Raw genomic sequence first — 13,454 nt, 5'->3', positions numbered from 1 at the left:
TGGTCTTACATAATAGTTTTTAAGAGGGCTTTGATGAAGAACTGCAAGTGCTGGTTAAGGAAACATGAAATCTTAGGTAACACTTTCATTGACTTTATAGCTATTCTCTTCTGATCAGGCTTGGAGCTTGAAGAGAGCTTTAGGTGCCTTTCACATATCAGTGTTTGATATATATGTGTTGAAGCCATGGATTAGGGATTTATCCAGCATTGACTTTGGTTTCTGTTGTCAGGGTGCAGCCAAAGTCCTGATCTTTCCCGTGGTGCAGCAGTTCACAGAGGCCTTTGTTCAGGCCCTCCAGATACCAGATGGACCCACATCTGACAGTGGGTTTAAGATGGAGGTCCTAAAGGTAAACACTTACTACCAATGAAATATTTGGTGTTTGAGGGGGTGGTCTGAAATCATTTATTTCCTATATATCACTCATAACTTGGGTCCTTTTCTCTTAACTTCTTAGGCAGTGACAGCCCTAGTGAAAAACTTCCCAAAGCACATGGTGTCCTCCATGCAGCAGATTCTGCCTATTGTTTGGAACACCCTAACCGAGAGTGCAGCTTTATATCCTTTCTTGAAAGTTTAAGGGAGCTACTACCACCTATAGTTAGGAATCTCGCATTGGGTCTCACATTCATATGGTTCCACTCTTCTTACACAGGCTTTTTTAAGGTGTCTACTTTTAGTGTTGGAATATGTAACATTTCCTTGTAGATTATATGTAAAGCAGACTCCAAATTCTGTTTCTTTACTCTTCATCATACTTATGTGAGGACAGAAGTAAATTACACAGAAGAAGTAGAAGATCCTGTGGATTCTGATGGTATGTAGTTTATTTGATCTTTATAGAAATACCAGTTAGTGGGAAAAAGAAAAAGAAGCCAGAGACGGGGGGCATAAAAAACAATAACTTGAGAGGCTTCACTCTGTTAAGTGTTTTCTAACTGAGTTTATTTTCAATGTATTAGATGTGGGGAAATGAGAATTGACAATCTTTAATCTGTTCCTGATAGGTAGTTGCATAAATCTCATAAAATCATAGAATTTCTGCGTTGGAAGAGATACTTTTAAGGCCATTTAATCTAGCCTACTTCTGGCATTTTGTTGTGTTTCATTTTGGGGTCCCAGATAATGAGTCTTTCATTTCTGTTTTAATATTTCTAATTATTTCAGATTAGAACAATAGACATACTGGAAAATATATCCAGTGTATCTGATTCTTTTACTTGAAAAACCAAAGAATATTTAATATCCTCAAAATTACGTTTTGTGACTTCTGAGCCCTCTCTCCCAATTCCTCAGGAATAATCATTAGCAAGTGCTTGAAATATTCAATAATTTACAAAGATTATGTAGTTCATTTTCAGCATGTGTGCTTTCCTTTTGCTTTCTTGTCATTAATTTCTTCTCTTGTGCATTTCCTGCAGGTGAAGTCCTGGGCTTTGAAAATCTCGTCTTTAGCATTTTTGAATTTGTCCATGCTCTACTAGAAAATAGCAAATTCAAAAGCACTGTTAAGAAAGCCTTGCCTGAATTGATTTATTATATTATCCTGTACATGCAAATCACTGAGGAGCAGGTAAATAATATTTGAGAGACAGTTGCCATCTTGTATTTGGAAAGTGCAACTTAAAGAATGTGAGGTCTTGGTCAAGCGAACACTTTATTTCTAAAAGTAGACACAAGAAGAATAATGAAGAATAATTTCTTTTTTTTCGAGAAGGAGTTTCGCTGTTGTTGCCCAGGCTGGAGTGCAGTGGCGTGATCTCGGCTCACTGCAGCCACCACCTCCCAGGTTCAAGCGATTCTCCTGCCTCAGCCTCCCGAGTGGCTGGGATTACAGGCATGTGCCACCATGCCCGGCTAATTTTGTATTTTTAGTAGAGACAGGGTTTCTCCATGTTGGTTAGACTGGTCTCAAACTCCCCGCCTCAGGTGATCCACCCGTCTCGGCCTCCCAAAATGTTGGGATTACAGGCGTGAGCCACCGTGCCCGGCCCCAAGAAGAATAATTTCATGTGAAGTTCTAGGAAAGGTTTGACATCATTTTATTGCCATATCCAAAGTTTTGGAGTTCACCACCACACCTGGCTAATTTTTTTTTTTTTTTTTTTTTTTTGTGCAGAAAAGTACTATACTATGTTGCCCAGGCTGGTAGTCTCTAGCTCCTAGGCTCAAGCAATCTGCCCACCTTGGCCTCTCAAAGTGCTGTGATTATAGGCACGAGCCACTGTGCCTGGCCCACTTTTGCCATTAGAAAATCTCACAGGACCACTAACCTAAGACGCTGATTTTTAGGAGAATCTGTTCCTTCCCTATAGTAAAATGTAATGATCAGACCGTTAGCCTGATGGTGGGTCATCAAAACCAGCAAAGAACGTTGAAAAATTAGGTAACGCCTCGCTTAAAACAGCACAAGAATTGACATAATTTTCACAGTAAATAGTCCATCAGACTTAATCTGTTCAGAAAATCGATCTGTCAAAGGGTAACAGCTGGTTGACATTGGCAGAGAGCTAGTAATCAGCCAGATTCTAAAAGAGAGCAATAGCCATTGCTACCTACCTTGCTACTTGATAGTATTTGTTTCTCTATATCAAAAAGAAAAGATTTTTGAAGCTAGAGTTTTTGTTTCAGTTTTTGTTGTTGTTGTTTTGTTTTGTTTGTTTTTTTTCGGACAGGGTCTTGCTGTGTTGCTCAGGCTGGAGTGTAGTGGTGTAGACACAGCTCATGGCAGCCTTGACCTCCCAGGCTCGTGCCATCCTCCTGCCTCAGCCTCCTGAGTAGCTAGGACCACAAGCATATGCCACCATGCCCAGTTGACTTTTTTATTTTTTTGTAGAGGCGGGTTCTCACCATGTTGCCCAGGCTGGTCTCAAACTCCTGGGCTCAAGCAATTCTCCCACCTTGGCCTCCCAAAGTGTCAGGATTACAGTTGTGAGCCATTGTATCCAGCAAAAGGCTAGAGTTTTGTTCAGGATAATAGGTTGAAATCTTCCCGTATTTGTTGATGAAAAGCTATGAATCAGATTGGCAGCATCACAAAGATATAATTTGATCTTTTCAGATTAAAGTATGGACAGCCAACCCCCAACAGTTTGTAGAAGATGAAGATGATGATACATTCTCCTATACTGTTAGAATAGCAGCTCAAGACTTGTTGCTGGTAAGTTTACCTTGATACTTCAACCACATAATTTTAATCAGTCACTTGAGCTTTTTTTTTTTCTAGACAACTAATCCAAGGTGAGCAGTGTTGTTGGGTGACTTTATCTCAGACTTTATTGGGGATGCAAGAGAGTTTCTGAAATGAAGTTTGAGACTCAGAAATTCTAAAATGATTGCTATTGGTTCTAACTTACAACTAAATATTAGATGTAAGAATTGTGCAGACCATAGGGCCAGGGTGCGGGGGAGAATTGTATAGAGGATTAAGTATTCCATGGAATAAGGATAGTTGAATCAAGAACATTTCAGTTTATGGCAGGCATGGTGGCTTACACTTGTAATCCCAGCACTTGGGGAGGCCGAGGCAGGCAGATCACCTGAGGTCAGGCGTTCGAGACTAGCCTGACCAACATAGAAAAATCCCATCTCTACTAAAAATACAAAATTAACTGGGCTTGGTGGTGCATGCCTGTAATCCCAGCTACTCAGGAGGCTGAGGCAGGAGAATTGCTTGAACCCGGGAAGCGGAGGTTGTGGTGAGCCAAGATCACACCATTGCACTCCAGCCTGGGCAACAAGAGTGAAACTCAGTCTCAAAAAAAAAAAACATTTCCGTTTAATTCACTCTTCAACAAGAATCTGTAGCACAGACCAAAGGTTGGCAAACCTAACAAAACAAAATAGATTGCTGAAATATGAACATCCAAATACCTGCTTATATTTTCTTTGCCTCTTCGAACTAGAGCATAGAGTTGTCTCTAGGCTGAAATACTAAGAAGAAACTGCCACTTCTTGTTGGGTAGGAGATTTGTTCTCTGTTGATGAATCACTTCTCATTATTATTTAGTATTTCTAAGGAGCTATGAAAGATTATATTCAGTTCCAATTAGTAGATTAGACTTATTTTTCTATGATCAGACTCCAGGAGAGCAAATATTTGGTCCATTGTCATCCAAAGCTACATCTATTATTGCTCATTTATACTCTGCTGGAATATAGCCAAAGAAGCCAACTGGTTAGTCTTTTTTTTTTTTTTTTTTTTTGAGACGGAGTCTCGCTCTGTTGCCCAGGCTGGAGTGCAGTGGCCGGATCTCAGCTCACTGCAAGCTCCGCCTCCCGGGTTCACGCCATTCTCCTGCCTCAGCCTCCCGAGTAGCTGGGACTACAGGCGCCCGCCACCTCGCCTGGTTAGTTTTTTTGTATTTTTTTAGTAGAGACGGGGTTTCACTGTGTTAGCCAGGATGGTCTCGATCTCCTGACCTCATGATGCACCCATCTTGGCCTCCCAAAGTGCTGGGATTACAGGCTTGAGCCACCGTGCCTGGCCCAACTGGTTAGTCTTACAATGCCTAGGCACTACAGAATACAGATATTACTTGAATTTCATTAGAGACCCTGACCTACTGGTGTAACATTTTAAATACAATTAATCGGGGTTTGCACATGTATGTAAAAGAGCTTGAACCAATCACTTCTAACAGTCATGACTAAAGCAATTTACAACTAAAATGCATTTAATGGGCACAAACAGATTTATTAGCTCTTCTCTCTCCATAGGCTGTGGCCACAGATTTCCAGAATGAAAGTGCAGCAGCCCTGGCTGCTGCAGCCACTCGACATTTACAAGAAGCCGAGCAAACCAAAAACAGTGGCACTGAGCACTGGTAAGAGTGAGCCACTAATTAGTTAAGATGCTTTTGTTTACCCCTTCTTAAAAAGTCTTGAAAGGATGGATTTATTTTTATCTTAATTTGAAAATCTGGTTTTAATTTAATAACAGATTTAATCTCTTTTTAAAATTTTACTCTGTTTTCAGCTGTAGGTTAGAATGGAAGGGCTTAAGATAAATGACTCTTTTGGAAGAGATTGTGGTGGAGTGCCCTTTTCTGAGTCTTCTTTCCTCAAATATTTATCTTTTTTGGCAGTGTAGTATGTTTTACTAGGCTGTAGTATCCTTTCACAGGTGGAAGATCCATGAGGCATGCATGCTTGCCCTAGGCTCAGTGAAGGCCATCATCACTGACAGTGTGAAAAATGGCAGGATTCATTTTGACATGCATGGGTTCCTGACCAATGTCATCCTTGCAGACCTCAACCTCTCAGGTATGTTTCAGCACATGCCAGGATGCTAGAAGCTTTTTAGACCTGTCATTATCTTGGTTATATTGTTCACTTAGACTGGTAGGCCAGATATTCTTGTGTCCTTTGAGTGAAAATTGTTTGCACCCTACAGCTTGAACTCATCCAAACCTCTAAAACAGCCCAGAGACCTTGACTTAAGCTTCACCTAATAATAATCTAATATTGCCTAGTTCATAATTCTTCCATGATGTTAATGTTTTTTCCCAAATTGGCATTCCCATTTGTGGTTGTTTTTGGCATTTGAATGGATTGCAAATCTGGTGCTGTATCTTCAGAATTATCGAGTTCTGCTCCCATTGTTGAAGCATTCTGTATCAGGCACATTCTTCCTGTTTGTTTCCTGTCATTTTTCTCAACCTTTATTTTTGGCCAATATCCAAATAATTAAAGTGTTCCATTCTCATTCCATGTTAGCTGTCTGTCTTAAAAAGAAAAAAGTAGGCGAGGTGTGATGGCTCACGCCTCTAATCCCAGCACTTTGGGAGGTTGAGGCTGGTGACTCACCTGAGGTCAGGAGTTCAAGACCAGTGTGGCCAACTTGGCGAAACCCCACCTCTACTAAAAATATAAAAAGTAGCCGGGTATGGTAGCGGGAGGCTGTAGTCTCAGCTACTCAAGAGGCTAAGGCAGGAGAATCACTTGAACCCAGGAGGCGGAGGTTGCAGTGAAATGAGATCATACCACTGTATTCCACCCTGGGTGACAGACCAAGACTCAGTTAAAAAAAAAAAAAAAAAGTAGCCCTTTACTATTAGACCGATTTCTTCCACAATACAGAGCAGTAGCTAAGAATCATTGTCTGTGTGGCATTTTCTGCTACTTGCTTCTGCCATGCCATGCCTTTTCTCATCCTTGGAGCCAGATCCCCATCCCAAAACACTACCTTTGCTTTCTCTCTCAGTACCTAAATCATGGAACGTTTGGTATGGTTTGCTCCATTTTCAGTCCATTTACTTCCTCTCCATAGGATAGTTCTGGGAGTTGCTTACGTCATTTGAAAATGTTCTGCTCTGTGATTTTAAATAGGTAATCTATTATCGGGTATCTCACTCCATCACTTCCATTCTCTGAATCACAAATTAAAATGGTTGTACATCCAGAGCTCAGATCCATTGGGAATATCCTGTTTCACTCTGTACTTATCATATGCTGCATTGTTGAATATGTTTTCTTACTCGTACTAGTAAGGTCTCTGAGAATAGAAGTCATGTCTAATGTTTGTATCCTACAAGTGCCTTGAGTAGGCATCCTGTAATTACATTGAAAGATTTCTGAAGCCCATTAACACATTTCTTGTAGAGTTTACCCTAGCAAAGATTTTTCAAAGACTTTGGAAATTTTAGAATATTTGTCATTTAGACTGGAAAAAGGCTCAGTATATATCATTTGTTAATCCTGCCTGTAGCTAAAACCTTTTCTACTCCAACCATTCTGAAACTTTCTGGTTACAAATTATCAACAATTTAAAAGACATTTTTATGTGGCTTTGATTTATTAATATTTACTATACTAAAAATTAAAACTGAGATGTTTTTAAAATAAAAGAAATGGAAACATGCATTCCACTGGCTGTCAGAGCCATGAATATCACATATCACATAACCTCTGGAAAACTACACTGTATACTTGTGAAAGAATGAAAGTGGCTGGTCGTGGTGGCTCATGCCTGTAATCCCAGCACTTTGGGAGGCTGAGGTGGGCGGATTACGAGGTCAGGAGATCGAGACCATCCTGGCTAACACGGTGAAACCCCGTCACTACTAAAAATACAAAAAAAAAATTAGCCGGGCGTGGTGGTGGGTGCCTGTAGTCCCAGCTACTCGGGAGGCTGAGGCAGGAGAATGGCGTGAACCCGGGAGGCGAAGCTTGTAGTGAGTCGAGATCACGCCACTGCAGTCCAGCCTGGGCAACAGAGCAAGACTTCGTCTCAAAAAAATAAATTTAAAAAAAAAAAAAAAAAAAATGAAAGCGAGGCTGGGCTTGGTGGCTCATGCCTGTAACTCCAGCACTTTGGGAGGCTGAGGTGGGCAGATCATGGGGTCAGGAATTCAAGACCAGCCTGGCTAACATGGTGTAACCCCATCTCTACTGAGAAATACAAAAATTAGGTGGGCATGGTGGCACACATCTGTAATTCCAGCTACTCATGAGGCTGAAGTAGGAGAATTGCTTGAATCCAGGAGGCGGAGGTTGCAGTGAGCCAAGATCGTGCTACTGCACTCCAGCCTGGGCAACAGAGCGAGACTCCATCTCAAAAAGAAAGAAAGAATGAAGGTGAAAAAACTAATGTCTCTGTATTACTTTGAAAATAGTTTTAACTTTAGGGAATTTCTGGACCATCCTTTTGGGAACTGCTTCTGTACATTATATAAAGTTATAAACAGTTTCTCACTTACAGTGATTGGACTTACGATTTTTCAACTTTACAGTGATGCCAAAGCAATATACATTTAGTAGAAATCATACTTCAAGTACCCTTACAACCATTCTGTTTTCACTTTCAGTACAGTATTCAATACATTATATGAGATATTCAACACTTTATTATAAAATAGGCTTTGTGTTAGATGAGTTTGCCCAACTTTACACTAATGTAAGTGTCCTGAGCATGTTTAAGGTAGGCTCGGTTAAGCTGTGATGTTCAGTATTAAATTTAAGTGCATTTTTAACTTGCAGTATTTTCAACTTACGATGGGTTTATTAGGAAGTAACCCCATCATAAGCAGAGGAGCATCTGTATTATGTAATTGTTTGGCACAGTTTATTAGGTTCTATTCAATGTTTTCTGTCAACAGGATGTTTATTGTGTGAGTAACCAAGTTAAGCCCTGTGACGAGCTGAATAAGAATAGTCTCTCCTCAGCAGCTTATAGTAAACAAGGGTAGTGATCCTTAAATTAGTGGCTAGACTATCAAACAATATATATAACATGTAAGAACACTAAAGACAGAATTACTGTGGCACAGAGATAGTTAGAATTGCTTCAGCCTAAGAGATGAATAAATAAGTAATGCAAGGAGGTGAATATGTTGGCTTGCAATATGAACAAGGCAGAGAGCTGGGAGAGTAAGATGTAAGTTGCTAAGGAGGGATGTGTACTTGAGTTTGGAAACCATAAAGGGAAATCATAGGTAATACTAGAGTCACTGATCTTAGGGAGCCTTGAATAACATGATGACTAGGGTAATCTTTATTTGGTGGACTATGGAATTCATTGACAGATTTTAAATAGAAGAATGACATGATCAGAGCTATAATTAAAGTTTTAAGAGTGGTCCAAGGCCGCGCGCGGTTGCTTATGCCTGTAATCCCAGCACTTTGGGAGGCCGAGGCGGGTAGATCACTTGAGGTCAGGAGTTCGAGACCAGCCTGACCAACATGGTGAAACCCCATTTCTACTAAAAATACAAAAAGTAGCCAGGCATGGTGGCATGCACCTGTAATCCCAGCTACTCGGGAGGCTGAGGCAGGAGAATCGCTTGAACCTGGGTGGCAGAGGTTACAGTGAGCTGAGATGGTGCCACTATACTCCAGCCTGGGTGACAAAGCGAGACTCCGTCTCAAGAAAAAAGGAAAAAAAGAGTGGTCCAAAAGTGGGAATAAACAACAATGGAGATGGCATTTAGAAGATTAAGTGGGCCCGGCGCCATGGCTCAGGCCTGTAATCCCAGCACTTTTGGAGGCCAAGGCAGGTGGATCACCTAAGGTCGGGAATTCGAGACCAGCCTGACCAACATGGAGAAACCCCATCTCTACTAAAAATACAAAATTAGCTGGGCATGGTGGCGCATACCTGTAATCCCAGCTACTGGGGAGCCTGAGGCAGGAGAATCGCTTGAACCCAGGAGGTGGAGTTTGTAGTAAGCCGAGATCGCGCTATTGTACTCCAGCCTGGGCAACAAGAGCGAAACTCCACCTCCAAAAAAAAAAAAAAGATTAACTAGTAGTGCAGGTAAGGAATAATGAGAGCTCAGGGTTAGGACTGGGGTGGTAAAATCCTTTTAGTCTAATAGTATTCAAGATCTACTTTGCTCGCAAGAGACAAGGGAAAACTGGGAAATTGATTTTGTACCACAGGTCACACATTTGCTTTCATCATACAAGGTTACGCTTTTTCTCTCAAATAAGTTGTACATACTATGTAGCATCCATTTACTTCTAAAAAATTGAGGAATGGAGGGCCGGGCGTGGTGGCTCATGCCTGTAATCCCAGCACTTTGGGAGGCTGAGGCGGGCAGATCACTTGAGGTCCAGAGTTTTAGACCAGCCTGGCCAACATGGCGAAACGCCATCTCTACTAAAAATGCAAAAAATTAGCTGGGCGTGGTGGCAGGTGCCTGTGATCCCAGCTATTCAGGAGGCTGAGGCAGGAGAATTGCTTGAACCTGGGGGGACAGAGGTTGCAATGAGCCAAGATTGCACCATTGCACTCCAGCCTGGGTGACAGAGTGAGACTCCATCTCAAAAAAAAAAAAAAAAAATTGGAATGAATGTGGGAAAGAGAAAGGACAAGTAATAGGAATTTTCATTTTCCAGCCCCTAATTGCTCTGTCTTTCTCCCAGTGTCTCCTTTCCTCTTGGGCCGGGCACTTTGGGCTGCCAGTCGGTTCACTGTTGCTATGTCCCCTGAACTGATCCAGCAGTTCCTACAGGCAACAGTTAGTGGTCTTCACGAGACACAGCCCCCGTCAGTTCGAATTTCTGCAGTGAGAGCCATCTGGGGGTGAGTATGCTACCCTAGGGTGATAATTATCTTAAGGGAAAGTTGCTCAGGTTAGATATACCAAATCACAGTTTTCCAATGAATTATGTTGCTTGGAAATACCTGCTAATGATCTCCTTCAGGGTGAATGTTGGAAGGACAGGGAAAGAAACCATGCTAGGGACATGGATTTTATGAGTCCAGAAGATGTCCTGTTTCTTTCTGCTCTTCTTCCTCTTTAAATTCACTCCAGTTCTGGAATCATCTAGGCAACTCCCTTTCTCTTAATGCTAAAGAACCTGAGGCTTGGAGAGAAAAATGTTTTGCACAGGGTTGCACAACTGATGAATGATAGAAGCAGGATTAGAGTCCACATCGTTTTGTTGGTTGATTATATTTATATTAGAAACCAAATCTGGGATAATGTGGCCTAGAAACACTGCTTATTTTTTCCCAGTTTTACTGTCTTTTTTAAGGCTAGTGTTACTAATGGATCAAAAGTCATTTATTTATATTCCTACACAGACTAGAAGGACCATTGTTTTAAGGAATATTTTAGTCTCAAACTTAAACATCTCAACTGAATCCTAAAACTACCAACACAAAATTTATTTTCCATGTGCCTGCCCTGTCATACCTTTTAAGGCAGAGGAGTACCTTTTGAGATGCCGTGTTATGTGTCATTAGAAAGCATTCATGAACTGCCTGTTTTAATTAAATGCTTAATGTTATGACCATAAACAGAGTCCCATCTTTTTCTGCTTCAATCTAGGTGAAGCAGAACTTTGGCTCTAAAATAATTAGAAGTATTATCTTAAGAGGCAAACTAAGTATAGCATTTCAGAAAGCTCTAAGACCATTGTAAAAGTCTGAGAAGAGAGAGCCCTGGCTGCCTAAGTCATGAATATTATTTTAAGGGTTTTTCTGAGTGTGTACCTGTGGTCACTGCCTGTATAGCTTCTGACCTTTGTGAAACTTGATTTCATTGGAGAATTATCCACTTTGTGTTGTAATTTTATGGAAATGTTTGCAGCTGCAAGCTGTGAGAGGAGTTTGGTATGAATGTGAAAGTACTTTGGGTAAAATAAACCCATTACTTCCCCGAGTGTTTTAGGTAGACGGCAGTACCTATCAGGCATACTTATCAACCTTGATTCTCTCTGGGGGAGATTAGAGTACAAAGAACTTTCATTCTCTGTTATATATATAAAACATTTTGTTTGTTTCAACAAGTTTATATTACTTTTATAATCAGAAGAACTGTGAAGAAAACTTTTATTTTTAATGTTCATATCTCTTGGACCACATGGGTAGTGGTTTAGTGGTTTTCTTGAGAGATGTAACAGGTCTCTCTGACGGATGACAAAAGCTATGGATATTCAGACCAGAGAAATGGACACTCATATATGTTTAGAAAATTTTATGTTCATTGTCAAACACTGAATTCCTTGAAGCCTATCTGTGGATCCCGGTTAAGACCTGTCCTATGAATGGATCGTTAGCTATCTTTCAATAAAGAGTTTCCATTTGGTCATTTCCTATTTAGTTTACCAGCCAATTGCAGACTGGCTTACGTCCCTGTCACGTTATTGGAACTGTTTTTCTTTTCTTTTTCTTTTTCTTTTTCCTTTTTTTTTTTTTTTTTGAGACAGTTATTTCTTGTTGCCCAGGCTGGAGTGCAATGGCACGATCTCAGCTCAACGCAACCTCCGCCTCCTGGGTTCAAGCAATTCTCCTGCTTCAGCCTCCCCAGCAGCTGGGATTACAGGCATGTGCCGCCACACCTGGCTAATTTTGTATTTTTAGTAGAGATGGGGTTTCTCCATGTTGGTCAGGCTGGTCTCAACTCCCGACCTCAGGTGATCCGCCCACCCCCACCTTCCAAAGTGCTGGGATTACAGACGTGAGCCACTGCGCCCGGCCTGCAGCTGTCTTTTCTAATGTCACTAGTAACCTTTTAATGATAAGCATTCCACCGTTGCTTTTCTTTTTTTCCTTAGCCCCAGTTTTAATTTATTCCTTCATGTCATAGTTTATGTATCATTGCAAACTCCCTTAAATAATCTCTGAAACAAGATACTGATTGACAAATAATTATACTTGTTTCACATTTTTTAACTCAAATTTATGTCAGACTTTCTCCTGAGCTACAAACTAATGTATTCATTGCTTACTATCCATACCAGGATAGATATCTTACAAGTACCTGAAAATCAACACATTTACTACTGAGCTTGTTATCACCTTCAGGCCTGTCCTACCAGTATTTTCCTTTTTATTAAAGATAGAAATCTTGTAACTTTAGATCTTGAACTTAAACATCTTGTATTCCCTGTTTTAATGAAGGTAGAGATCTCAGATATTTGCCTTTTAGATCTTGGTTCCTTGGCCTCTCATCTCTTCCTTCCCGTCTTCCCTTGCTACTACCCTGATTGTGCTATTTCTCTTCCTTGAATTACTGTAGCAGCTTCCTGATTGATCTATCTGCAGCCTCACACTTCTGCAGACCATATTATTTGAGCTGTCAAGTTGATCTTTCTAAAATAGAAAACTGATTTTCTTGCCCCTGCTGTTAAAATCATTCATGACGGCCAGGCGCAGTGGCTCACGCCTATAATCCCAGCACTTTGGGAGGCCGAGGCGGGCGGATCACAAGGTCAGGAGATCAAAACCATCATGGCCAACATGGTGAAACGCCATCTCTACTGAAAATACAAAAAAAAAATTAGCTGGGTGTGGTGGTGCATGCCTGTAGTCCCAGCTATTCAGGAGGCTGAGGCAGGAGAATCACTTGAACCCAGGAGGTGGAGGTTGCAGTGAGCCGAGATCATGGCACTGCACTCCAGCCTGGCAGCAGAGCGAGACTCCATCTCAAAAAAAAAAAAAAAAATCATTCGTGGCTCCCAGTTATTCTCTTCAAACTTGAGATAGAGGTACTTCAGAAGAAAGTCGTATTATATCAGGCAGTATAGGAAGCCACGGATAAATATATAATATTTTCCTGGGACATCAGTTTCCCCTGGAGACTTTAGGGTAAAGAGAAGATTAGGTGTTAGGAGTAACACAAGTTAAAGAAACACCAACTTCCAAAATAAAGTTCAACCTCTTTTAGCATGGCATACAAGATCCAGTATGATGTAGACAGATGATGCAAACTCTATGTTTTACCATACTGTACAGTTTCAAGTTCATTAGAGGGGCAAAGTAACTATAAACCCTTAGAATAGAAGTGGGAAATGGAGGGAGGGAGAGGACAGATAAATGCTGGTCGAGGGATGGATCCAAAAGCTAGTCTAAGGAGTTGAGAACTGACCAAAGCCAGGTTCCACATCAGCTCTTTAGAAGTTTGGTCAGAGCAGGGTAGTATTGGAATCAAACATTATGAACCAAAAATCAAAAAGTCTGTGGACAGATCTGAGATTAAAGCCCACAGTTTCACTGGTCA

The 13,454-nt window shown here is 41.0% G+C and overlaps 1 protein-coding gene across 6 annotated transcripts in view; it reads left to right on the top strand.

The window, feature by feature from the left end:
• The window catches only part of IPO9 (importin 9), a 58,455-nt gene that overhangs the window by 26,401 nt on the left and 18,600 nt on the right, over positions 1–13,454 (top strand). For all 6 annotated transcript variants that reach the window (XM_021928663.2, XM_031657117.1, XM_031657128.1 and 3 more), the window contains 8 exons: positions 233–352; positions 461–561; positions 762–820; positions 1,425–1,576; positions 3,065–3,163; positions 4,723–4,829; positions 5,129–5,268; positions 9,871–10,030. In XM_021928663.2, coding sequence (XP_021784355.2) covers positions 233–352; positions 461–561; positions 762–820; positions 1,425–1,576; positions 3,065–3,163; positions 4,723–4,829; positions 5,129–5,268; positions 9,871–10,030 — 938 coding nt within the window. The remainder of the gene's footprint in view (positions 1–232; positions 353–460; positions 562–761; positions 821–1,424; positions 1,577–3,064; positions 3,164–4,722; positions 4,830–5,128; positions 5,269–9,870; positions 10,031–13,454) is intronic.

This window comes from Papio anubis, chromosome 1 (assembly GCF_008728515.1).
Source record: "Papio anubis isolate 15944 chromosome 1, Panubis1.0, whole genome shotgun sequence".
In the NCBI taxonomy this organism is placed as follows: domain Eukaryota; kingdom Metazoa; phylum Chordata; class Mammalia; order Primates; family Cercopithecidae; genus Papio; species Papio anubis.
The sequence above is the reverse complement of the archived record's forward strand: the minus strand, read 5'-3'. Positions and strand labels throughout refer to the sequence as shown.